Raw genomic sequence first — 25,695 nt, 5'->3', positions numbered from 1 at the left:
GTTGTTACTTGTCACTGTTATGAATTAGCCAATTGTGTTGGCGATGCTGAGGATACAAGCACGATTTAGCTGTCCCCAGTGATAGTCACAGACTGAGCTACAGTACAGTGTCATGAATGGCTGAACAAAGTGGCCAGTCTTCACGCTGAGGGTGGATTTGATTTCTGCTGACAGCCTGGCTACTGGAAGCCAGATGAAGCCAACAAGGTGTCCTTACTCCTGCAACACTCGCCAAAAAACAGGAATTCTCCTCTGGAGGCTGGGACCTGCCTTTCAATGAGCTTCTTATAGGTGAGCAGGGAGTGAAAATTATCTGTATTCCACAGTTGGCATATGGCATAGTAGGTTCACAAAATGATATAATGCCTGTTGAGTGACTGCGAGGCTCAGGAAAGCAGCCTCAAAAGGTGAATTCCAGTGCTCGCTTCAGCAGCACATATACTAAAAGGTGAATTCCAGAATGTTCCAAGTTTGTAGAAATGTGTGTGGAATCTCTCCAAAAATGTTATCTATTTGGCCATGACACCAAACACCTTAACCTAGCTGGAACCCAGAGATATGGAACACATGCCTACTCAAACCACTTCGGAGATGCTGGAACTCACCAGAACTGGCAAAGTAGCAGAATGTGGCTAGATTTTAGGGGTTCAACTCTGCCCCATCAGCAACTCACAATTAGGCACCTCAAGTAATTCAGTTTGGTAGGATTTTAACTTGTGGCCTCGGAGTGAGTACTCCCTTTGTCCCCCTCAATAGGGCAGGGAGTGAGGACACAAAGGGTTTCAAGATACAATGAGCCCTACAAATGCCAATAGAAAAAGATCAGTACTTTAGAAAGCGCAGTTATGAAACACCTTTGTGTTTTTACCTGTTTTGTCCAGACAGGCTTGGTGAAAAGGATAGTGAGTTTCTGAAGACCACAGCTTTGGCTGTTACCCGGAGGTCCCCAGAAGCTGTAGCTTCAGAAGTTTCTAGAACCGAACCTGGATGACTAAGGGCTCGGTACTGACTCACGCTCACCCCACCCTACTGCTTTATGACTCAGAGATCTACCTTTGAGGACTTCTCACCATGTCCCTGATTTCAGATCTCTGGGTTCCGGAGGCTGCAACAGTTGATGATGGCTCAGAGGCAGGTCTGTAACAGGAGAAAGATGAGAAGGTGAGGGAGTGTGTCCACGTGCTGCCCACTCCTTACCCTGTCCTGAAATCTTGAGTGTGCATAAGTCCGTGTGTGTATGTGTGTGTGTTGGCATCCAACCTCCCCAGCCTGTTCATGACAAACAATGGCATGATCCCAGACCAGCACTGTCCATTAGAGCTAGTTTGAGAGACACAACTGCCAGCCACAAATGGGAGCTGTGTCTGTGATTTTCAATGTTCCATAGGCACTTTAAAGAAGCACAAAGAAAAAAAAAAGTACAAAGAAACAGGGGAACTTAATTTTAGTAATATATTTTAATCCAATGTATCCAAAATGTTATTTTAACGTGGAATCAACAAAAATGTCATTAATGAGATTTTAAAAAACATTTTCATACCGTCTTTGAAATCGGTGTTTTTTATATTTATTTATACAGCACATCTCAAATTGGGCCAGCCACATTTCAAGGGCTCACTAACCACAGGCCAGTGGTGACCATACTGGACAGCGCTGGTGGAGACAAATGTGGGCCCCCTGCTTATAGGGCGGAGCAAGGTGGGGCGGGGACTTGCATTGAAAAGGATAGTGAAAACACCCCCAGGTTGCAGGTTGGAGGGTCACAGGGTGCTATTTGCCACCCATTTCCCCTTTCCTTCTCTCCCATTCGTGACAGATAGGGATCCCCTCGTCGGAGAGGCCTCTCCATCCAGGCGCCCAGCCCACACTCCCAAGCCCCTAGACATCTCCGGTTGCTCCCCAGTACCCCAGGGGCCGCCCACCTCGGAATTCACCCAGACGCGCCGCCCGCCAAGTGGATGCTGCCCTTCTTGTCACTCAACTTCTTGCTCTCGCCTCCCGCCTTAATATAACCGTCGCTTCCCGAGGTTTCCACAGCGACACGACCCAAGGGCGGAGAAATGGGCGCGCGGTGCCGAGGCCCCTTTTGATTGGTGGGTAGACTAGCCCCTTCGTCCTCGCCTCGATTGTGCCCGCGCTCCGCCCCCTGGATGGGTCCCGCAAGCTGATTGGTCAACCCCTTGGCGAGAGCGGCTGGTCCTGGCTCAGACGGGTCCCGCGGGGCGGTGGCAAAGGTGGGCGCCTTGAACGCTGATTGGCTGAAAGGGCATGCGCGGCAGGGAGAGGCGGGGCGGACGCGGAGCCTCTGTTAGTCTCGCGCGGCAGTAGTGAGCGCGTTAAGGGTCCTGTTCTGCGTTTTGCGCAGCTAGGCAGCAGCGGCAGCAGGAGCAGCAGCCGCAGTGTGAGGGAGCCATGAAGCATTACGAGGTAAGAAACAAGGAAACGGGAACTGAGCGGCCGCCGCAGACCCATTCTTTTTTTTTTTTTTTTTTGTGGGACCACGGGATCCCTCTTTCCTGTCCTGTGCCCGCAGGGAGAGCCGGACGGCGCAGGCGCAGTGGGCGCGGTGGTGCCCCGGGGCCACTCGTAAATTGCAATGCGCATGTGCGGGAGAGGTATTTATAATTTTGCAACCAAGGCTGTTTTGGGGGTGCCTTTTCTTGGGGTCTCTGCAGGGCCTGGGGAGCTCCTCCAGCGAGCAGAGTTGCAGAGCTGGGCAGGTGCAGGACCCTTGCTCCCGATGCGAGGGTGTCTTGCACAATGCCGCCGCCTCGGGCTTAGAAAGGGGCTTTGCAATCAGCCCTCTCTGGCACGACCTTTGGACCCCTTCCCTTACCGGGACGTCCCCGAGAAGTTTAGGAGGTGAAGGAGGTAGTGCCAGCGCTGGCTCCCGCCAAACAGCAAAGCTGATCTGGCTTTCTGATAATCTAAGAGATCATCTCTGTCAATCGCTGTGTTACTGAGGAGAAGTCTCACGCCCACAGCCACTCGTGAAGCCCGTCCTCTGACTCCTAACCCGGGCGTCTTTTCCCCATAAAATGAAGTCTTCTGATGCACTTGCCGACTTAAATGATAATATTAATAATTTTGTTATTTATTGTTGCTGACTTTTAAGTAACTATCATTAAATGATAAACTAATTTATTATTAACATCTTAAGAATAATTTAACAAGTGCTCACTCTTGTGCTACTGAGATTCTATTACCTTTTTCTCTTATCCTCATAGGCTATGAGGTAGGAGACTATTACTGTTATTATCCCCATTTGTAGATGAAGAAACAGTCTCAGAGATGTTAAGTGACTTGCCCAAAGGTTCCCAGCTAGTAAATGCAGAACAGAGAGAGAAAAACTCAGGACTCCAGAGTCTTAGTTGCTAGCCAGTATGCCATGCTAGTCCCCAAATGAAAATTAGCAGGTGGAGAGATTTCTTGTTTTCTCCCCCTAACTTAAAAAATTGTGGTAAAATACATATAACATAAAATATTCTATCTTAACCATTTTCAAGTGTACTGCTCGATGGCATTAAGTACGTTCACATTGTTTGCAACCATCACCACCTTCCATCACTAGAACTCTATTTTGATCTTGCAAAACGGAAACTCTTGTACCCTTAAAACACTAACTTCCTATTTCCCCCTCTGCCCAGCTCCTGGCAACCATAAGTCTACTTTCTGTATCTATGAATTAATTTGACTGTTAGGTACCTCATATAAATGGAAGGAGGGATTCATTGTTTTTATTCACAAGTTGAATACCACTATCTCTGTCCATCCCCTTTATTATTATTATTTTTGGTACTTTACCCAGAATCTTTTGAAACCTTGAACCCGTAAGTCTTCGATCATTTTTTAAAATAAGCTTCACGTATACAAAGCTATGTAATAGTTAGACATTTACACTCCTTACAAAGTGATAACCCCCCAATCTACTACCCCTTTGACATCATATATAATTGTTACAATACTATTGATTATATTCCCTATTCTGTACTTTACATCCTGTGACTATATGTATATATGTAGATATATATGTTTAATTATAGTTGACATTCAGTATTATTCTACTTCACTGTTTAGCGCAGTGGTCAGGCATCTACACAATCTATGAAGTGATCCCTCTGATAAGTCCACTACCCATCTGGCACCTTACATGACCTTTACAACATTATTATATTCCCCATACTGTATTTTGTACCCCCATGGCAATATTGTAGTTACCAATTTGTGCTTTCTAATTCCTTCACCTTCTGCCCCATCCCTCAACCCCCTTGCATCTAGCGACCATCATTTTTTTCCTCTGTATCTCTGAGTCTATTTGTTTTGTTTGCTCATTCTATTCTTTAGATTCCACATATAAGAGAGATCATATGGTATTTGTCTTTCTTAGTCTGACTATTTCACTTAGCATAATGTTCTCTAGGTCCATCCATGTTGTTGCAAATGGTAAGATTTCATTCTTTTTTATGGTCGAGTAATACTCCATTGTATAAATGTACCACAGGTTCTTTATCCAGTCGTCTATTGATAGGCATTTCTGTTGTTTCAGTCCTCAATCATTTTTGACATGGTACCAAGAATGAGGAGTTAGGGATTCAGTAATCTCTCATGCCCCATTCAACTTTATGCTTATAGACTGAAGTTCTTCTAATGTAGTTTTCCCTTGAAACCCTCAGAGTAACCATGGAGAAAAGGTCACATTCAGTTTGAAAGATGCAGGATGGAAGATCCATGTGGCATTTTGAAAGTGGGGTTAATTTCAATTTTTGATAGTTAGTGGTCAAATAAAGGAGGGCTCTGAGGACCCTTGAGGTAGGCACTTGTGTTCTGGGAAACTGGGCACAGCCTAAGACCTGGTTGGCCTGGAGCACATGCTTTACCTTACTCAAACCTTTCCCTCCCTGAAGGAAGGGGGAGCTTCAAACCCCATGTTCAAAGTGACCTTGGAGAAAAAAAATTAGTTATTTTGCTGTGTTCTCTGTTATCTTCTCTTCTAACATTTGCCAAGTATCCACTGAGGTGATGGCTACAGAGTTTCTGTATGGGAGGACCTGTTGTCACCTAGGCCAGTTTGCACAGCAAGCAGATTAGTGTTACTTTAGGTGTTTGTTGCAGATCAATAAAAATAGCAAGGATGCTCTCACTCACATTTAACAAAGGTTGAGAAAAGGTTTTACTTACTATCTACATCAAAGAATTTGTCTGTTTGAGACCAAGTCCGTCCTTTCACCCCCAAGTGATCCCCTGTTCACTGAGAGCTTAGCCTCCCTCAGAAGATCTTTGACAGGGGTGTGGGAGGGTGTGGGCAGAACTTTCTCCAGATGAGGAAGGGCAGTGAACAAGTGATTGAAATGCAATTTGTAAGTGACTGAAGTGCAGTTTACAAGTGATAGAAGTATTGCACAGAAAGGTCCAGGACTCCCAGCAGTGCCGCACAGCAAGTTAACCAGGACTGATAACTGACGTTATGGCAGTTAGGATTCCAGCTGAAGGGGAGATTTGTTAGTGTTTTCATGACAGTTTGCTGTCACTGCCTGTCTCCCCTCTGATCTGAGGTGAAAAAAGTGTCTCTTCAGTGGCCTAATTGAGACAGCTCACCATGGGGCCCTGGTTCAAACCAGGCTTTGGGATTGTCTTGAGGTCAGAGAGAACTGCTCATCTCAGGCTATAGGGTGTTTTTTTTTTTTTTTTTTTTTTTTTTTTTTAAATTGCAGTTTTTGCCATTGCAGAGAAGAGATCAAAGTAATGAGCCCAGTAGCAACTGGAAAAACGGCTGTTGCGTCTTGTAAATGAGCCTGTTAATTCCCAGGGGAATGAGTCCCTCTTAGCCTCCCTGAGACCACGTCACTACCCATTTCCTGGAGCAAGGAAGCCTCATCCTCTCAGGGTCCCTCCCCACCGCCCTTATTTAGTATCTTCCATGGCCCCACCATGCCAAAGGGTAACTCTATTGGTGCCCAGTTTGCCAATAATCCTAGGTCAATATAGTGCCTTGCCTCGGTCAAGTTCTTGCTTCACCTGCCTCCACAGGAATAAATAAGTGAAAGTTCTGGAACTAGAGTTCTGGTCATGGGACAATTGTTTAGAGGCAGGAAACTGAGTGGGAAGGTGAAAATTAAGGAGAGCAGTAGACTCATGTTTAATTGTATCATAGGTATATGGACTTTGGATAGGCCTGGGCCGAGTCCTGGATCTGCCACTCACTAAATAATTGTGTGACCCAGGGCAGCTTACTTCACCTCTCCGAGCCTGTATGCAACTGCTTCATGGAATGAAACCCATGTAATTGTGACAGCAAGGGCCAATCTTAACATTGTCAAGTTGCTGGAAATGTATCACCAAGGAGTATGCATAAAAGGGGAGGTGCTGCATGCAGCTGTGTTTCATTCATTGTAACTGTTGTGCCCAATTCCATTATATGAAAAAAAAAATGTAGTTTGATTTACCCAGTCCTTTAATAAATCTCCAAACATTCTGTTGAGTGGAACAAAACAAGTTGCAAAAGAGTCTGTAAATTTGAAAAAACATACCAAATGAAACTTACATGTACTGTTTATGGATGGATATATACCTAATAAAAGGGTAAATTGTAATAAGAGGTGAGAAATGTATGGGAATTACACAATAATTAGAGGAACCATTGCTGGGGGAGGGTAAGAGCAGGAAGAAATGGGGTGGGGAAGGTTTTAGCTATATCTGTTTTATTTTTTTAAACAGGAATCTGATATAACTAGCGTAGAATGAAATACGAGTATCTGTTAAATCCAGGAGGTGGGATTCTAGGTGTCTGTTGTTTTCCTGTAAATTTTACTTCTGAACGTTTGTGTCCTTTTGAAATAGCATGTGAGGGATAAGCAGGAGTTTCTGGCCATTGAGCCCTGGTTTAACATGTGGGTCTCTTTGACCCTTGCACGGTAAATTTGGTGCCTGTTATCAGGAAGATGGTGTGTTCTGCGATGGAGACTGCTTGATGCCCTCACTCTCATACCTTTCTGCACGCTTCATTGGACAGGCCTTTGGAAAATGCTTTTGGAGCTGAGGCTGATTTTGCATTTGCAGGCGGGATGACCCTGGTTGTGAACCACCCCCTTCCTGGGCTATATTTTATGGCTGCATAATGATAAAAGCAGGGACAGTTTGCATTTATGGTGTCCTTTTAAAAACCCTGAGAGGTGGGTACTCTTTGTCCCCCATTTTGTGGACTAGGAACTTGCCCAAGGTAAGGTACGTCATGGTGGAGACGGGATCTCTGATTCCTCGGGAGTAAAGATAGTGTGAAGATGGTGATGCTGGCAGCTGCTGGCGGTTATTGAGTCCTATGAGCACCTGATCAGGTGGGCACGAGTATTCTACTTTATAGATGAGGAAACCGAGGCTCAGAGAAGTAAATTAAGTTGCTCTAGGTCACAGAGCCAGCCAGGCAGCTGTTTGGCCTGTCCCACTCTCTGTCGCTGCCGTGGATCCCCTGCTGATGCTGCCCCAGGCAGCTGATGGTCTGTATGTTTCTGAGGACACAGCATCCTTGGGGGGAGGGTGGGAGGGGCCCTGTGGGCCACTGTGGACTGTTGGCAGATGGTCTTCCTCTGCCCTGAAATTGGATGGGCTGCTCCTTGGAGTTCTGGAGGTGAGAGCCAGATGGGCACTGGTGAGCCAGGAAATCTTGGGGAGCTTTAAAGGCCTTTCTTGTGTTGGCATGCCAAGAGCCTGTGGTAGTGGAGGGTGGTCTTAGGCTTTTGACACCCCACAGGCTTCTTGCTCTGAGAAGGTCGTGATTCAAACTGTCAGGTTCTCTTGGTGAGTCCCCTCCTCTGTCCCTTAGTGGTGCAGCTCTGCACCTCAGCTACGCCATTGCTGTGGGTCTCTAGAATCTCAGAACCCGGGGCCTGAAGGAGCTCTCTGGTTTGTGTCGTCTGCACTCTACAGATGAGGGACCTGAGGCCCGGAGAGGAGGGCCTTTCCCAGGGCCACATGGCCAGTCCCCCATTGGGTTGGGCGGTGTCCTCCCTGGGAAGACAGCAAAGCCTGCAGGCTTTGGATCCGAGCTGGGTTCAGATCCTTAATTGCCCCATACAAAGCTGGAGGCCATGGGCAGGTTCTGCAACCTTAGAGCCGGTGTTCTCATCCACAGAATGGGGGTCAGGGGTGTGCCCTAGCTGGCCCACATTGGCTCTTCTGATCTTGCGTATCAGTTCAGGGACATCAGGTTGACAGCTGGAAATCAGTAGAGGGTGGTGTGAGGCTGGGTGGGGGCGGTGCTGGCTATTTAAACTCTGGAAAGTGGCAAATGCTGTCATCAGTCTCTGACCCCTTCTGAGCTCCCCGCTGCACACTGACCACCACCCCGCTGGGCATAGTGGTCCCCGCTTCACGGGGTTATGGCTTCAAGGAGTTATTGCTCTGATGAGCAGATAGGTGAAAGGCACTCAGCTCCGCACCAGGCACAGCACAGCAGCTACAGGTAACATTTAGCAAGTTCTGCTGACCTACTTGGGTCCCCCTCCACCCCCAACGCTGAGGTGGAGTGGGGGTGGGGCGGGCCTGAGGCGATAAGTCCAGTGAGAGGAGCTGCATGGTGGGTGAGGGAGGGCTCTGGGTGGGGCAACTGAGCCACACTGTCTGGGACTGGGAATGCTGAGCTCAGCGGAGCCTCTTGAATAACTGGTTCCTGAGGAGAGGAGGTGGAGGGAATGTGCTTGGAAGGGACTTGCGTCCCTGGTGACAAGGTGTTTGGTGGGGAATCTCTGTACTTTCACTGACAGGCTTGGCTGGGTGAGAAAGGCCAGAGATCTTGGGTTGGTTGGTCAAGTTCAGGCTGGGTCTTAACACCCTCTTGCTGATACTGACAGTGGCAGCTGAGAATGTTTGACTCCCCGGGGACAGCCAAAGCATCGTAATAATACTAATACTAAAGCCACTACCAGTGTAATTCTCACTGAGTGTTTTTTACCTAGTGACTCATTTAACCCTCACGATAAACCGATGAAGTAGGTACTGTTCGTATCCCTGTTTGACAAACAGGGAAACGGGCTCTGAAGAGCAAAGTGATGTGCCCGTGGTCACAGTGAGTGGCAGAGCCCAATTCTACCAGACCCAGGGTGGGCCCGGGTAGTCATGCACTGAGGAGGGAATGAAGCGTGTGGTCGTGAAGGACATGTCCCGTGGAGGTGGCCAGTCTGCCCTCGGGACAGTTACTTCACCTGCTTAAGCTTCAGTTCTCTCACCCACGGAGCCAGGATGAGGACACCTGTCTCAGGGCCACTGGGGAGTGTGAAGTGGCCAGCATACGTCCTGGCCCACAGTCAAGGTACAATGCATTAGGTGGATAAGGACAAATCACTGGGCAGGTAAGGACAGAGCTGCATCAGTGAGGCCACCTGAAGTGCTTTCTGCATGTGGCTTCTTTGGAACGCGTCAGAAATTGCCAATGAAGATGGCTGATTGGGCTCCTGGATGTGGCTTCATGCTAATAATATGCCCAGAAGATGGAGGAAGAAGCTCAGTCGCCTGTGATCAATTTTGATATAATGTCACACACATCGAAGTCACCCCAGGGACTTCAGGCCGTGGGAGCTGCCAGGACCACCCCAGGGCCTGGCCCTCCCCGCACAGGCCGGCCAAGGCATTCCCTGTCAGCCTTTGCTTATGTTTTCCAGCCCATCCCCTTCTTCATTAGTGCCGAGAGTTTTTTATTCTCTTTACCTATCACAGGCCAGGAATACTGGGATAAATGAACCACAGCCTCTGCCCTCAAGGTCTTCCATGTAAGTGAGGCCTGAAAGAGTGGGATCTTTGGCGGGGGAGGGAGAAGGGAACAGCGGGGGGCAGAGGCCTGGAGGCCAGACATTGTGGTGTCCCGCATCAAGAGATGAGGCTGGCCATGCAGGGCTTTGTAGCCACCCCGACACGGGGGGGGGGGGGGGGGGGGGGGGGGGGGGGGGACTTTATCCCAAGGATGATGAAAATCCCCTTTGAAGTATTGTTTTTACCTAAAAGGTTCACTTCCAGAGGGCAGTTTATTTTTAAGTCCTTGGTTGCCCTGTGTTCTTGTGTTTGTTATGTAAATGCAGGGCAGTTCCTTATTATGGACAAATGCACTGTGGGTGGAGTGTGGGGCTTACTGCCTGCTAGTCCCGTGGTTAGTTAGAGATGGGCCCTCTGAGGGATAAAGCGCCTCTCAGTAGCTCGGGGTCACCGGCAGGCTGGCACAGCCCTGTCCCTGCTCTTGCCAGGCTCTTATGTAAGCAGTCCCTGGACAGTCAGTCAGCGCCGGGGACTGCAGTTTGGGCTGTCCCCTGGCCCTTCTGAAATATTTGTTTTCCCTTTCCCCCTGTTTAAAGGGACCAGGGAGCACTGGCCAGGGCATGCCATTTGTGTGGTGGGGCCCATGGGAACAGCACCCGCCCGACCTCGGGGTGGGTGTGGGTCTGCTCAGGTTGGGGGAGCGCGGTTTAGCACTTGCACCGGGGCTTCACGGAGCATCAAGAAATAGGTTGAAGCTTGAGGGGTTACAGCTGGAGCCTCCAGTATTCTTGTGGGGGGAAGCTGTCTCCCAGAAACCTCAGGAGTCTTAACTCAGTAGGGGTGGGGGAGTGCCACATGGATGCTTCCCAGAAGGTGGTGTTGGGGGATCATATCCCTTTGTGGGGGGTGAGGGTAATATCAGAATTCTTGGGGATGTATAGTCTGGAACAGTATATTGTTGAATACTATTTGCTCCAGAGACTCAGGTCTAACAAAATCTCTGGGGGTGGGGACCCACAGAGGACAGGGCTGGGGAACCCCAGTGCTGGGACGGTTTCAGGAGTGGCAGCTCTGCTCATCCAGTCTGGGAATCCTGTCATTCAGGTCTCACAGCTCAAATGTCACCTCCTCTGAGAGGCTCCCCCTGACCCAGCCAGGCCACACTCGTCACCCTGTCACCTCTCCTGTTTTAGTTCTCCACACAGACTTAGCGCCTTCAGATAGCGGATAGGATAGTGTTTGTTTGTTTGTGTGAGCCCGTTGCTGTCCTCTTCAGCCCCGGCCCCTGGTGGGGGTGAGTGATTATGTACGTCTGTTAGAGATGCTGTCCTACAGAGCAAGGTGCGGGGAGGGCTCAGGCAATTCGCCATGTCCTCAGTGCCCCCCAGAAGGCACTGCAACTCCAGGGGGAGGGACCCTGTCATGCTTGCAGGGTTCATGGCTGCTTCACGGACTGGCGTTTCTGGGTTGGAGCACATATAGCTTCACTGCGTTAGCGTGGGCCCCCTTCTGTCGTGAGGTTGGTCGCTGCTCATCTTTAGATCGTTTGGACTTTGGACATTCTTTTTTTTTTTCTCCTCTTTTTTGCCCCAAGTTAGTTACCTGAACTTTGAGTTGTCCTGTAAGGATAAGTGGGGATCCCATGGGAAGCACTAAATCATGATCATCAGGCCCCAAGAATATTTCCTGCCAGGCTTCTCCAGGCGGGCCCAGGAATTGTACTTCCTGCCACATTCCGGCTCACCTGGGGCTTCAGTGGGCGGCACCATTTCCAGTGACTGGAAACCATGTCCAGTCTCTCCAGCTGGGCCTGGGAACATGGACCATCCAGGGAGAAAGCGCGGGGAAGGATGTCCATGTCAAGACTCCTGGAGTCCTTTCCTTTTGCTTCCTTTCATTCTCAACCAGAGGGGCAGAGCAGAGCCAGCAGAGACACTGCAGGTGGGAAGACATTCGTGGGCATCTTCCTGGACCCTTCTCTGAAAAGCTGGGGCCGGCATCGTCTCTCAGTTTACCTTTCCCTTTGTAGACGCAGCTAGGCCTGTTAGACATTTCAGAAACCCTGCACCCCTCAACAAGAGGATCATGCAGAATCCTCTTGCACTTGTTACTGCTCTCTTATCTTTATCCCAAAATGCACATTTTTTTTCCCCATTTTCGTATTCCTTAAGTTGGGATGTATCTTACGATTGATCTATACATATCATATATCTTATACTGACATAGACAGTTTTTTTTTCCACCTTAAAAATCGGTGGGTGGCTTGTTTTAAGTCAGTGACAACTCAGGATCTGGGACCTGGCGTGTCTTTTTCACCACTTGCCACCTCTTTGCCCCCTTCCAAGCCACCAAAGTCTCTGGCCTGGGTTGTTTTTGAGACTCACTGTTGTGTCTGCTTCCATGCATGCCCCTCCAACAGGGAGAGGGATCCTTTTCCAAACCAGACCAGGTTGTGGCACTCCGGCCACTTCCCAAAGTGCTTGTCTGCCTCCTCCGCAGCTGCTTGCCCTCAAGTTCACTCTCCAAAGCCCTGCCAAGCTCTGTGCTGCCTCAAGGCCTTTGCGCCTCCTCCAGGGAGCCTCATGTTTCTGCTCAAATGGCACTTCCTTAGAAAGGCCTTCCCTGACCACTCTGGCCCCCTGCCCTGCTTTCTTTTCTTCATGGCATCTGGTACATCCTGACCTTGTGTTCCGTGACAGATGCTTTGCCGGTGTTCCGCTTGAACATAAGCAGGCCTGGTAGGGGGCATGGCCTCTCGGCTGTGCTCAGCATCGTGTCCCAGCCCCTGGGACACTGCCCAGCACCTTGCTGTCACCTATAGGTCTTTCTCGTCATCACTGAGCCTGGCACCTAGCACGGGACAGGTTCAGCAAGTGTTTGCTGAGTGAATGAAGAACGGGAACTTCTCCGTCAGCAGAAAAGGCTTTTGGAGGTTCCCTCTGTATGTGGTTGAGCCCTTTGCAGGTCTCTGTGCAGCAAGCACATTCTTGCTCTGCCTGGGTGCAGCCCATGGCCTCCGGGACTGGGCTCCTTTCCCAGCCTGCTGCCTCTGGGGGCACAGGGGACAGAATTGCTATGCAGGAGGTGGCCACAGCCACCCTCAGGCAGAGCCCACTGGCTCACTCCTACGTACTACAATAGAAGGTCTGATGGGCTTGGTTGGAGCTCCTCTGGGCAGAAGCCCAGGGGCCGAGGCTGGACCAGGAAATGGGGCCTGGTCTCCCACCCTGGCTGGGTAATGCCTGCCATGCCACTTGGCTCATGGGGACCTGCGTGGAGATGAGAAAGTGAGTGACACCAGTCCCTGGGGACCAGGTCCTGTTGTCAGTCCCCGGACCAGGTCACCAATCTTTCCTTTCAGATAAACAGTTGGAGGGGTGCCTAATGGACTAGCTGTTGTAACAGAAGAAGCCCTAGACAAAGGTCAACCAATGTGCATGCCCCTATTCCAATACCATTTTGTTTGTGGATACTGACATTTGAATTTCATATAATTCCGCGTGTTACAAAATAGGCTTCTTTTGATTTTTTTCAACCATTTAAAAATGTAAAAACTGTCTCTTAGCTTGTATACAAACAGGCAGACAGTGGATCAGATTGGCCTGTGGCCTTTAGTTTGCTGACCCCTGGTCCAAGCCACCCTTTATGGTAATAGAATTATTCCCATAGACTCTTATTAGGATTCCTACTTCCACCCTTGTTTGCCTACCGTCCGGAGAGATCCTTTAAGAACCTAAGTCAGGTCATGTTCCTGCTCTGCCCAGAACTCTTCATGGCTCCCACCTCACTTGAGTAGAAGCCAAAGTCCTCACCCTGCCCGTGAGACTCTGTATGACCTGTCACGACTCTGCCCTCACCTCCTTCCACTCCCCGCCTCGTCCCATCTCTCCAGCCACGCAGGCCTCTGCTCTGTTGCTTGAGCACACCAAGCATGGTGCACCCCAGGGCCTTTCCACAGGCTATTCCTCTGCCTGGATATTCTCGCCAGATCTCTGAACTGCTCTTGACTTTACTGCCTTCAGGGCTTGGCTCAACGTCCTGTGAGGGAGGCCTTTCTTGACCACTTTATGTAAAACTGCACACACTCCCTTCCCCTGCCACTCCCTGTCCCCTTTTCCTATGACGTCATTTTCTAATACATGTAACTATTTAATTGTCTCTAGTCCCTGGCTAAACTGTCCGCTCCGCGTGGGCAAGGATTTCTGTCTGTCCTTCCACAGTTGAATCCCCAGAGCCCTTAACAGTGCCTGGCATGTAGTAGGTGTTCAGTCTGTGTTTATGTGGTGAAACGAGACTGTTTCCTCAAAGGGTATTAATAATAAAGGAGGTAATTTGTGTGGAGGACGTTCCCCTGTGTTTGGCACATTGTGAGTGTGCAGGAGGCATGTATGAGACCCGCCACGTGGATCCCAGACCCACTATTACACAAGCTGAGCTCCCCGGGGTGGACTAACCTGCCTGCTGCACTCGGGCTGGGAGTGCTGGGTGCAGGTGGGGGTTTGGCCTGGATGAGCCCTCCTTCCTGTTGATCCAGTCAGCGTGTGTCCTCAGGGGCAAGTGTCTCCAGCTTCTTCCAGCTTGCCGATCTGACAGCACCTTCCTGCCCAGAGATGCAGAGAGACACCACATATCACCAACCTTGACCTGGCCAGGGGTGTAGGCGGTGTAGCTCTGGGCCATCCCCCGGGGGTCCAGGGCCTGGGACAGCCCTGGAGGAAGAGCGTTTAGTTCCTAAGGAGCAAAAACAGATGGGGTCCTGCCCCTGGAGCTTGTAGCCCACATACCCTTGGGCTGGCAGCTTCTCCTGAGCCTCAGCCTCCTTGTCTGTAAAATGGGGTAACTGCCGATATAAAAGGGTCAGTGGAAGATGGTGGAGGTGGAGTCTGGATCTTGGCATCTCCCAGGGGGAGGGCCCTGGGAAGGGGTTGGCCGAGGCCCCCCTGGGAGGATCTGGGAGACTCTGGGAAGCCTGCATCAGTCATGGTAAGGGTTTTGGGCGTTTGCCAAAGGGCAGGGGCCTGTTTAAGGAAGGCAGCCCAGGTTCAGGGGGCCGCCTTCCTGTGTCACCTGGGAGTTTTTGAAGTTATGGATGTTGGGCCCCGATCAGAGACCCTAGTTTCCTTGTCTAGCTTGTCTCACAAGCAGGCCGGGTTCAGGACTGCTGGGCAGGGCTTCTGTCATGTGTGCTGCAGGAGTCCTCTGTGTTTGGTCCTCTATGATCATTCCCATCAGCCAGATGGAGAAGCCAGGGCTCAGGCAGGAAAGATTGGTCTGTCTCCAGCCTCTGCAGCACTGCCTCTTGCTCAGTGTTGTCCCCTCTGTGGCACTGCTTTTCTGGATCCATTAGTGGCCTTAGTCTGTGACAGGAAAACGTGCAAGAAGCATTGTGACAGCTGCTGGGCCTGTCTGGGCCTCTGTGGTGTTAGGCGGTGACGCGCCTTTTGCCTTCTGTATAACATGGCCAAGGGAGGAGCGGGCTCAGCACTCAGGCACCCCTGCAGGGCCACCCCTGGAGGTGGCATGTTCTGCAGAGTCTAGACCTTCCAAGACTAGTGTGCTGGAGTTGGAGTGTCAGCAGGGAGGGGGGTGCCTTCCAGAGAATCGGATCCAGCGTTTCCCCCGCTTTTTCTGTTAACATTTAGTCCTGCTCTTCAGAGTGGCAGCTGTGTTGCATCATGGTGGTGGGTGGCAGCTGTGGGCCCAAGCAGCCTGGGCCAGCGTCGGCGCCGGCACTTTCTGCCTATGCGTTGTGGGTGAGGGCTCCCCCATTTTCAAGCCTCAGTTATCTGATCCACCTAACTGGGGTCATAGGCCCAGGTGAGGATAGGTGAGTTATGCAGGTGAAGGTCTTAGCACAGTGCTTGGCATGAGGTCAGCATCTGATACATGTTCCTCGTGGTGGCACTTCCAAATGGAACAGGAACTTCCAGGGAGGTACGTGGGCTGTGGGTGCCAGTGAGCAGCTGGCCCAGGCCCGCTCACCCCGAGTCCCCACAGTGTTGGTCCAGCGTCCCCTTCATCTTGGGCCTTCTGTGATTGCAGTGACCAACTCAGGGGGACCCGAGTACCCGAAGAACCTACTTTGAGTCTAGATGCTACCAGCCTGTATGGGGTTCTCCCTGCTTCTGGCCCTGGGTCCCACAGACCGGGGACATTGGCATTCAGACCCTGGCACCCGTTGTCTGGCCAGTGGGCGCAGGAGGTGGGAGCTGGCTGGGGACCTGGGAGTGCGTGGTCAGCCTCTCTCTGCCCTTCCCAGCCTGGGTGACGACATTCAGCCCTTACCACAGTGGCCCCAGGGACCTCGGAGAAATGGGGTCACGAGGCGAGGCCACTGGGGAAGGAGGTATTTCTGGCTGAGCAGGTGTAGCCTGTGTTGGCTTCCTGGCAGCTTAGCCCAAGGTCTTCTCAGCTGCCCTGGCAGGCGTGGTGTGACTTCGATATTTCTGGATAGTGGAAGGGAAAGGGAGCCGAGAGTCTTGCTGCTGAGTCCAGGTGAATGCACTCAAGCGTCTGTGTTTGTGGAGTGGGGGCGCTGGCCAGGCACTGCGATGGGCCAGGCTTCCAGCCTTTGGGTGTGGCAGCCCCTGTGCCCCGAGTGGGGGTTATGGGAGCTGTGAGTGCCTGGGCCGGCCGGCTGAAGGACCTGTAGGGCCCTTTGCGTCTTTGCCTTGTCCTAGGTTGCTCTGAGCAGGGTTTGCACACGTAGTGGGCCTCTTGTGTTCCAGCCTCAGGAGATGTCGTCCACCAAGGCATACACTCCCCTGCAGGCCCCGTGCAGGCACTTGCTGGGTGGGGCCAGGCTCCCAGCACCATGCAGCCCAGTTGAAGGGCCCTTTCCTGGCAGACAGTCCCTTGTGGGTCCCAGAGAGCCTGCTAGCGACAGGGTGTGCTGCCCTGTGCCATTTCTGCATGGGGGCAGCGGAGCATGCACTGGCTGGGGGTGCGGCCCCAGAGGCTGTGTGTGGTGGGGGGTCTGGGCTTAGGCGTTTGCATGACTTGGGTGTACCTTGCACCCCTTGAAACTTGGCTTCCTTATCTGAAATGGAGCTCGTGGCTCCTGCTCCCTTGGCCACCATAAGGATGAATGGAGAGGATGAGGAGAGGTTGCTGAGAAGTTGCTGCAGTTCTGGCCTGTTGTCCTTTCCTAAACCATTGGTTAGCTCCCATCTTAGGATGCACAGAAGTTCCAGGTGCAAAAGTGGGAGGTGATGATGGTGACCCTGAATTCAAGCCGACTCTCAGGTCTGAGCCAGCCCCTCGTCCCAGACCCCGGATGTGGACTTCAGCACGAGCCACTGCGTTTCCAGACGGGAGGAGCCTGGGAAGCACCGGCTGGTTGTGTTTGTAAAGATGGGGAAACAGGCTTAAGAGGGGCCCAGGCTCCTGGCTCCGGTGACCTGGACGTTGGTGCCTGGGCCCTGTGTATGTGTTTCCCTGGTGGCTCACACGGGGTGGAACACCATTTGCAAACTCGGCTCTTCCAATCTGGGCTCAGGTGGTGCCTGCCCCTCCCGCTGCCATCCTACGTGCCGCTCCTCCCTGATGGGGCTCAGATAGAAACTTCAGATGTTTTTCCTCCTCTCACCCCGACATGCAAACCATCAGCAGATCCTGTTGCCGCCGCCTTCAGAGACTGTCCAGAACTTCCACTTCTCACTCCCGTCCTCACCACTTCCGAGGGGGTGCTGGCGAACACCCATCAGGCCATGTCGCTCTTCTGCTCACAAACCCTCCATGGCTCCCACCTCACTCGAGTCCTTCCTGTGGCCCACAAGGCCCTGCGTGACCTGTCCCCGTCACCTCCCTGTCTTCTGTCCTCACTTACTCTGTTCAGGCCACCTGGCGTCCTTCCTGCTCCACGACATGCTAGGCACAGTCCAGCCTCAGCGTCTTTGCACTTGTCACCCCCTTTACCTGGAACGCTTTTCCCCCAGATGTGTGCATGGTTGGTTCCCTCACTTCCACTGGCCTTTGCTCAGATGCCCATTTTTAAGGAAAGTCTTCCCTGACCGCTCTAAGATGGCCACCCCTCCACTCCTGAGGTCCCCGCCTTCTCTGTTTTTCTTTGATGTCCTTGGTGACAGAACACGCCCCTGCCCCCTGCTCGGTATCCCTCAGCACACAGATGAATGCAGGTCCCCTGGAGGCAGGCACTTGGTTTTGTTTACTGCAGTGCCCAGGCGTGGGAAGAAGGGGGGCAGGAATGAGTGAATGTGAGGCGGGGCTCCCTGAAGCCTCTTGGCTGGTAAGTGGCAGAGCTGGGGTTAGCATTCACTCTCTTGGTCCCATCCTGGTCCCATCCTGTACTGGACTTGGGACGTGGGACTGGAAGGGAGGCTGCTGCTGCGCCCTTTGAGGGGCTGGGAGTGGAGGCCGCGGCCACAAGGGGGCAGCAGAGATGTGGTAACCTCCCGCTCAGTGGGGAGAACTGTGGTAGGGAGGGTGGCAGCGGCCCCCCCACCTCTACGCCCACACGTGTGTCCTGCTATTGTTAGGGTTGCGCTCACTGTCAGCAGCTGGATGAAGCATCATCTCACCACCTGTTTGACCTTGGTGTCCTGTGGATGGGCCCCTTCATGGCCGTGGTCAGGATTTGGGGAGAAGGGGCCTGTCTCTCTGGTCATCTAGCAGTACTGTTTTGCTAATATTGGTCTATATTTATGATACTTATAAGATTTATTCTAGGCGAGGTATGTTTATGTACTTTTGTTGTTTGTTATTATCTCTGTAAATCGTACAGTAACCCTGTGAGATGGCAGGTGGGGCAGCCCACTTTCTAGATGAGGAAACAGGTTTGGAGGGTTGGGTGGCTTGACTGGGCCACACAGCCAGGAAATAGGTGAGTCTTTGGCCCGGGGCCTCACACAAGTGTTTACAGGGCACAGCTCCATGCCAGGCTGTGTTCCGGGTGCTGGGGAATGACTGACAGCCCAGTGGGAGGCAGGTGGAAAAGGCCTGGGGTCCATATTTTAAGTTGATGGTCAAGAAGGGCCTCCCTGAGAAGTGGACTGAAGGCCGGTGGGGGTGGGGGTGAGGGCGGAGCCCCTAGTGTCCTAGGCAGCGGGAACAGTGTGTGCAAGGGCCCTGAGCCTCTCCTACAGTTGCGTAACTGTGCTCTGGTTTTCTCATCTCCAGACAGGGTCGGTCCCTGGAGTGTGGCCTCCCCGAAGGGTCTGGGCACTGGTGCTAGCTTGGAGCAGGTGCTCAGAAAAAGGCGCCCCTCTTTCTACACTGCTACCTTGATCAGTAACATGAAGACAGTGAAGGGCCGGGGGCCTGCTGCTGGGCAGTGGCTGCAGGTGCACCCCTTTGGGCTGGGGAAGACCACAGCATGGTCCCTGCTGCTCCTCCTGGGGTGGGTTGCGGCCTCGCCCCTGTCCTGGTACCCCCCACCCCCGCCACCTGTGCTGGGCCCTGGAATCTCAGGCCTCTGGGTACGAATTCCTCCCAGGCTCATGGAACTGTCATCGCATGAGCCCCAGGCCAGGGTGCCTGCTCTGTCCTTGTTCTCTGTCCATTGTGGGCCATGCGGCCACACTCCCTGCCTGCAGCTATGGAGGGACCTTAGGCCAGTGACCCCCTCACAGGCCTCGCTTTATTCATCCCTAGAGTAGAATGTGCTGCCCCCTCCCAGCCCCTTCCCTCTGTAGGGGCAGGAGGGGCTGTCCCCAGGTCCCTCAGGGGTGCCCACTGCTCCTTTCTGTCCCTCAGCCCGCCCTAGGGCTGGGGCCTGGGCCTGCTGCCTCCCCTTCTGTGCTCAGCAGCAGCCTATGCTGTGGGACCCCAGTCCTGGGCCTTCACTGGGCTCCTACCCCAGGTTGGCCTCAGGCTTGGGCATGCATATGGGGGTGTGTGTGTGTGTGTGTGTGAAGCCTGGGGCGTGGGAGGTACGCTTGGCACAGCAGGGAATGGGGAGTCGCAGGGCGGGATGGTGAGCTCAGGGCCTGAAGACGGGAAGCATGACAGGGCTCCCCACATTTAGACCCTCAGTCTGGGGGTGGGGTGGCGCTGGGAGACTTTTTTTTTAATGGGTAATTGGGGTCCGTTTGTTAGATTCCCCCCCTTTAAAAGTTTTTATTGAGATGATTTCACACAACAAGATGAACCATTTAAAAGTGAATAGTGGCATTTAGTACATTCACAGTGTTGTGCAACCACCACTTCTGTCTAGTTCCCCAACTTTCCATCACCCCGAAAGGAGACCAGGTCACCATTAGCTGACAGTTTCCGTTCTCCCTCCTCCAGCCCCCTGCAACTACCAGTCTGCTTTCTGTCTCTATGGATTTACCTGTTCTGGGCATTTCATACATACATGTGACCCTTTGTGTCTACCTTCTTTCACCTAGCAAACCTTTGTGTTTTCCCATAACTTGAACTTTTTCTTTTGAAATAATTATAGAGGCACAGGGAGCTGCAAAAAGAGTAGACAGAGGTCCTGCTCCCCCCTCCCCGGCCTTTTAGACTTCTCTTGGGGTGAAGATGGCTGCTGGGTCCCAGGATTTGGGGGCAGGAAATGGGAAGTGAGGACCGATCCTGCTATGATGGCCCTGAGCTGGGGCAGCCCCCGCCCTGGGGGTCGGGCCCCTGGGTGCTGCCCTGAGGGCCGAGCTTACCTTTGTGAGGGCTCGGCTGCCCCTCTCCTCCGGCCTCGGGCTGGCCTGGGCACAGTGAAGCAGCTGCTGGGAGCATGGCCCCTCTCCTGGCCACCCCCTCCTGCCACCAAGCTTCTTCTCCCAGCAGCCAGTTGGGGCCCTCACAGGCTGTCCTCTCCTCCTGGGCCCTGGTGCAGTGCCCAGTTGGGGGGAGGGTAGGATTTCAGCCCTCCCCCAGCAGCTGGCCTGCAGTGAAGGCTGCTGGTTGTATTTTAAGCTGTTGAGTGTTTCAGCAGGAACTCAGAGGCCTCTTCTCCCGGTAGGTGTGGTGCTGCCTTCTTGTGGACCACACGGGCTCGGAAGGCATGTGGGCACTGCCCGCCTGGGACCCAGCAACTATTAATATACCTGCAACCATGGGACAGGCCCTGTGCCTGCCTGGGGCCCTCTGTTCCAACCTTTTCTGGCACATTCAGTGTGTGCCCCTTCCCTCTCCCACGAGGCCCGTTGCTTGGCCTTGTTACCCCTGTAGCTTAGAGGGGTTCAGTAAACTGTGCCCCGAGGCCACATGGCTTCGCAGAGCTCTGTCTAGTGCAGTAACAACGGGCAGCTTGGCCCGGACATCTCGGGTGCTGGCCCTCTCCTATCCTCACGTCCACGATGGGGTGAGTGCTGCAGCCACTAGCTGGCCAGTAGGGGAACCGGGATCTGAACCCAGGCCCACGTGTGGCACCTCCACAGGCCCAACGTTTTAGGGCACTGTGCTTCTCTCAGGCACCTTGCTGGCGTTGTCTCAGGGGACACTCATAGTCCCAAGAGGTACACACCTTCCTATGTGCCAGAGGGAAATGACTGTGGCAGGGCTGACCACGTGCCGCCCACCATGTCCCCTACCTCTCCCGCTGTTGGCGTGCGTGTGAGGGGAGTCTCTTCCTTCGGGGGTGCCTACAGCTGCAGGAGACCCATCAGCAGGTGGGTGGGTGGCAAGCCCTCAGTTTGGCTGGGGCCCTGCCTGGGGTTTTGTGCCCTGCTCCTCTTCCCCATGCTGCCGCTGACTGAGGGCCCACCAGGGCGGGGAAGGGTCCTCAGCTCCTGCTGCCCAGTGACTGACTGGGGGTCAGACCCAGCCCTGCCCCAGGTGTGGAGGCCACACGCATGGCTTTCAGGCCTTTCGGGATCCAGCCCGCTGGGCCTCCCTGCAGCTCCTCCAGCAGTTCTCACCTTCACTGCTCTGACCTGTGCGGGGTGAGTGGGGCAGATCCCTGGGGACTCCCTCCTGCACACCCAGCCCTGCTCCTCTGTCACTACCTGGGGCTCGGGGAGAAGTGAGCATGTGTGCGCACACAGGCTGTGTGCTCTGTGCTTTGGTGGGGCTCAGGGCCTGGACAAGGGGGCTGGGTTGGGCTGACACGGCAGGAAGATTGCCCTGAAGGTAGCTTTGAACATGGCCGGGGTGGATCTAGTTAAAAATATGTGGAGAAGGGAGGTCAGGGAGGCGGGGCCAAGGCCTCCTCTGCCTCAGCCCTGGTGCTTTCTGGAAACTTCCTGGTTTCCTGACCCTTTCCACACAGAGGGAAGCTCTTTGCACCAATAACTCTGGAATCTGTCACCTCCCTGGGAACATAAATGCACAAGGGAAATAATCCAAGTGTCTCTCACAGCTCAGAAGGGGAAATGGATGATCTATTTCACGGATTCTCAAACTAGCTGGGGTTTCTCCAAGCCCAGTGAGCTCTGCTGGCCTGTGTTGGGTGCCGGGGTGTGGGTGACTGGCCCCCACCCTGCACTGGGCACTGGGGCCCCGGGGCACCTCTCTGCCTGCCCCTGGGAATCTCTCTGCTCCCCGGTGCTCTCGTGGGGGCTGTGTCCACTAGAAAGTCTCACTTTCAGGGTGACCCAGTCCCCAGGGGGCTGCTCCCAGACCTGTGCCATGGCTCCTGGGGGGCTCAGATTGGGCAGTTTTATATTTAGCTGGGCATGGCTGTGGGGCCACTCGGGTTACATCTGCACACAAGGCAGCAGTGCCAGGGCAGGCGTGGGCTCCTTTCCAGCACCGCGGCAGAATTTGATCGCGCGGCCTGGCCCAGAGCGCTGCGCGTGGGGAGGTTGGTGGTGGGGACTGACGGCCGGCAGTTTGGGCCGCTGGCTGTGCGGGCACAGCGGGGCGGCATGGACCTGAGTATGAGCTTGGTGGCTCGGGAGGCCAGCCAGGGCCTTGGTCCCGGCCCTGGCTTCGGCCTCAATGGCCTACCCCGGCCTGTGCCCCCCAAGGTGACCAAGAAACCTAAAAAGGCTGTTCTCTTCTTCGAGGTGGAGATTCTGGACGCGAAGACTCGGGAGAAGCTGTGCTTCCTGGACAAGGTAGGACTGCAGCACTGGCTGCACTGGGACAGGGCGCTGGGCCCATGACGCCATTCCTTCTGGGGTCTCCTGGTCCCAAGGGAGATGAGAGCCCCTCCAGCCCGACCCCTGCCTGTGGGGTGGGGGGCCCAGCCTGCCCTTGACAGCTCGGGGTGAGTGGGCAGTTCTGGCCCCTGGATGTGGCCTCCCAGTGCAGGAGGAGGTGGGGCAGCCTCATTGGGCCCTGCAGGGCCTCGGGACCTGGGAAGGAGGTTGGAGTTGAACCTGCTCCCTACCCAGGGGAGGTCTGGCTTGAACTGCGGGCCTTCACTAGGGGGTAGTCGTGGGTGGGAGTGGAGAGGAGAGGCAGAGAAGCAGGCCCAGCTTCCTGTACTCAGACTGTCTCCCAGCCCAGCCAGGGGCATCCTGGCTGCCTGGTACAGCGGCCCTCAGGCCCACTGCTGTCCCCACTACGGCAGGCCCTGCTGTTCCTCTCCACTGTGTGGGCAGGGGCCTGGCCCTCCACCCTGCCTGCTCCCATAGCAGCTGCGCAGGCCCCTGCCCATCCCCCTTTACCAGGAGGAATCCTGGATCAGGGGTCTGGGCTCTGTCCCAGGGCCAACCTTCCTGCGTCGTGCTTCCTGCAGGTGGAGCCCCATGCCACCATCGCAGAGATCAAGAACCTTTTCACTAAGAGCCGTAAGTCCAGGGCCCAGCCATACCGCCTCCTGTGGCCCCTCTGGTCAGGGGCCTCCGGGTGGGACCCCACCTGTGAGCCTCCGTGACCACAGGGCCTGCGGAGACACCCCCTGATGGCCCAAGCCTCTCTGGGCTTGCTTGTGGCGGCGCCCCCGTGTGGCTATCAGCAGGAACATCTTTGCTGAGATTTCAGGACATCCCATTTCTGCCTGCACTCTTTCCTGTCGAGTCCTGGAGCCACACGGGCCGCAGAGGCCTTGTCGGAGACGGGGGAGCTGTGGGGTGGCTGGGCCCTGCCAGTCTGTACGCTGTGACGTTCCGCTCTCCCCACAGATCCGCAGTGGTACCCCACCCGCCAGTCCCTCCGCCTGGACCCCAGTGAGTACAACCATCTGCTCCGCCACCTCTGGGCACCCCGGTGGCGGTGGGTGAAGGTCCTGGCAGCCCCTGAGCCCTGGCCTGCCTCTCTGCAGAGGGCAAGTCCCTGAAGGATGAGGACGTTCTGCAGAAGCTGCCTGTGGGCACCACGGCCACACTTTACTTCCGGGACCTGGGGGCCCAGATCAGTTGGGTGACGGTGAGTCCTGACCCTGCCCACGGCCTCCTCTCACATTGGCCACGTTGGGGTGACTCACCTGCCCCCGTCCTTCCAGGTCTTCTTGACAGAGTACACGGGGCCTCTTTTCATCTATCTGCTCTTCTACTTCCGGGTGCCCTTTATCTATGGCCACAAATACGACTTCACGTCCAGCCGGCACACGGTGGTGCAGTGAGTGGGCCCCGCTGGAGGCGGGTGAGGGGTGGGGGTAAAGGCCTGTGGACGGGCCCCTGCTGAGCCGGCTCCCCCCGCCCCCCAGCCTGGCCTGCATCTGCCATTCATTCCACTACATCAAGCGCCTGCTGGAGACGCTCTTCGTGCACCGCTTCTCCCACGGCACCATGCCCTTGCGCAACATCTTCAAGGTGAGTCCCAGGCCTCGTGTCCCAGGCCCACCCCTCCTGCCCGCGCCCCGGACCTGTCCCCTGCCCGGCCAGGCCCCATCTCAGCCCTGCTGCCTTTCAGAACTGCACCTACTACTGGGGCTTCGCTGCGTGGATGGCCTATTACATCAACCACCCTCTCTACACGCCCCCTAGTAAGTGGCTTTGGGGACTCTGCTCCCCCTGCGAGCCTGCATTCCCCACTGGCTCCCCTCATGGGCCTCCCCTCTGCTTCCTTTTCAGCCTATGGAGCTCAGCAGGTTAAACTGGCACTTGCCATCTTTGTGGTAAGCAGGCTGGCATGGGGGACTGGGTGGAGGGAGTCGGGGGGGTACTGGGCTGACCCTGCTCCTCTGACAGATCTGCCAGCTGGGCAACTTCTCCATCCACATGGCCCTGCGGGACCTGAGGCCGGCAGGTGAGTGGCCTCCTTTGGGCAGGTGGGCAGGCAGGCTGGGCCAGGGGGGTCTTACTCGCCCTTCCCATCTTACCCACTAGGGTCCAAGACCAGGAAGATCCCCTACCCCACGAAGAACCCCTTCACATGGCTCTTTCTGCTGGTGTCCTGCCCTAACTACACCTATGAGGTGAGGGACTGCCCTGCTCCCCTGCCCTCTTCCTCCTGGGGCTTGTGGTTCCTTGTGGAGGGGCCAGTCCCTAATAGAGGGCTGGTTGCCTGGTTCAGCAGCTGCTTTTGCAGCCTGAACGTAGAGCATCTGGAGATGGAGACTCTGGCCTCTAGGGGCTGGGAGGTGTGTAAGGCTGGGCTTGAGGCTTTTGTGGGCTGAGGGGAAGCGTCATCGTGTCCCTCCTTTACTCGGGGTCCCTCTACGCAGGGTGAGAATTTGGTTCCCACCCCCCACTTGGAAAGTAAGGGTTGGGGGGAAGGTGGCCCAGGCCTCAACAGAGCAGGCCAGCCCAGCCCAGCCCAGCCCGCCCTCATCCCTGCCTGTTCTGCCCACAGCTGGGGTCCTGGATCAGCTTTGCTCTCATGACGCAGTGTCTCCCAGGTGAGCCCGCTCCCCCTCCTTCAGCCAGGCCGTGCCTCCCCAGGCCGTGCCTCCCTCCCTGACGCCCTGCTTTGCCCCACAGTGGCCCTCTTCTCCCTGGTGGGCTTCACCCAGATGACCATCTGGGCCAAGGGCAAGCACCGCAGCTACCTGAAGGAGTTCCGCGACTACCCGCCCCTGCGCATGCCCATCATCCCCTTCCTGCTCTGAGCCGCCACCCCACTGGCTCGGGCCAGCCAGGCTCTCCTTCCCCCACCCCATGTCCTTCTGTGGGAGCAGTGGGGGCCACTGCTCTCCAGCGCCTGGAATAAAGCCTGTCTGCCCAGCTGGAC

General features: G+C 54.4%; 1 protein-coding gene across 1 annotated transcript; it reads left to right on the top strand.

The window, feature by feature from the left end:
• Positions 1-2,274: 2,274 nt before the first annotated feature.
• Positions 2,275-25,695, top strand: TECR (trans-2,3-enoyl-CoA reductase). The gene is made up of 13 exons (XM_033134511.1): positions 2,275-2,427; positions 22,644-22,694; positions 23,321-23,372; positions 23,706-23,750; positions 23,846-23,949; positions 24,026-24,141; positions 24,230-24,335; positions 24,436-24,508; positions 24,597-24,640; positions 24,714-24,771; positions 24,852-24,940; positions 25,318-25,363; positions 25,446-25,695. The coding sequence occupies exons 1-13, from the start codon at positions 2,413-2,415 to the stop codon at positions 25,571-25,573; spliced, it is 927 nt and encodes a 308-aa protein (XP_032990402.1). The 5' UTR covers positions 2,275-2,412; the 3' UTR covers positions 25,574-25,695.

The sequence above is a fragment of the Rhinolophus ferrumequinum genome, chromosome 18, assembly GCF_004115265.2.
Source record: "Rhinolophus ferrumequinum isolate MPI-CBG mRhiFer1 chromosome 18, mRhiFer1_v1.p, whole genome shotgun sequence".
NCBI classification, from domain to species: domain Eukaryota; kingdom Metazoa; phylum Chordata; class Mammalia; order Chiroptera; family Rhinolophidae; genus Rhinolophus; species Rhinolophus ferrumequinum.
Note: the sequence above shows the minus strand (reverse complement) of the source record. Positions and strands in the feature narration are given on the sequence as shown.

Excerpts from the sequence above, each read along its gene's own strand:
- TECR (XM_033134511.1), top strand. Across the intron at positions 24,641-24,713 it reads TGGCACTTGCCATCTTTGTG|ATCTGCCAGCTGGGCAACTT; the intron begins GTAAGCAGGCTG and ends CTCCTCTGACAG. Across the intron at positions 24,772-24,851 it reads GCGGGACCTGAGGCCGGCAG|GGTCCAAGACCAGGAAGATC; the intron begins GTGAGTGGCCTC and ends CTTACCCACTAG.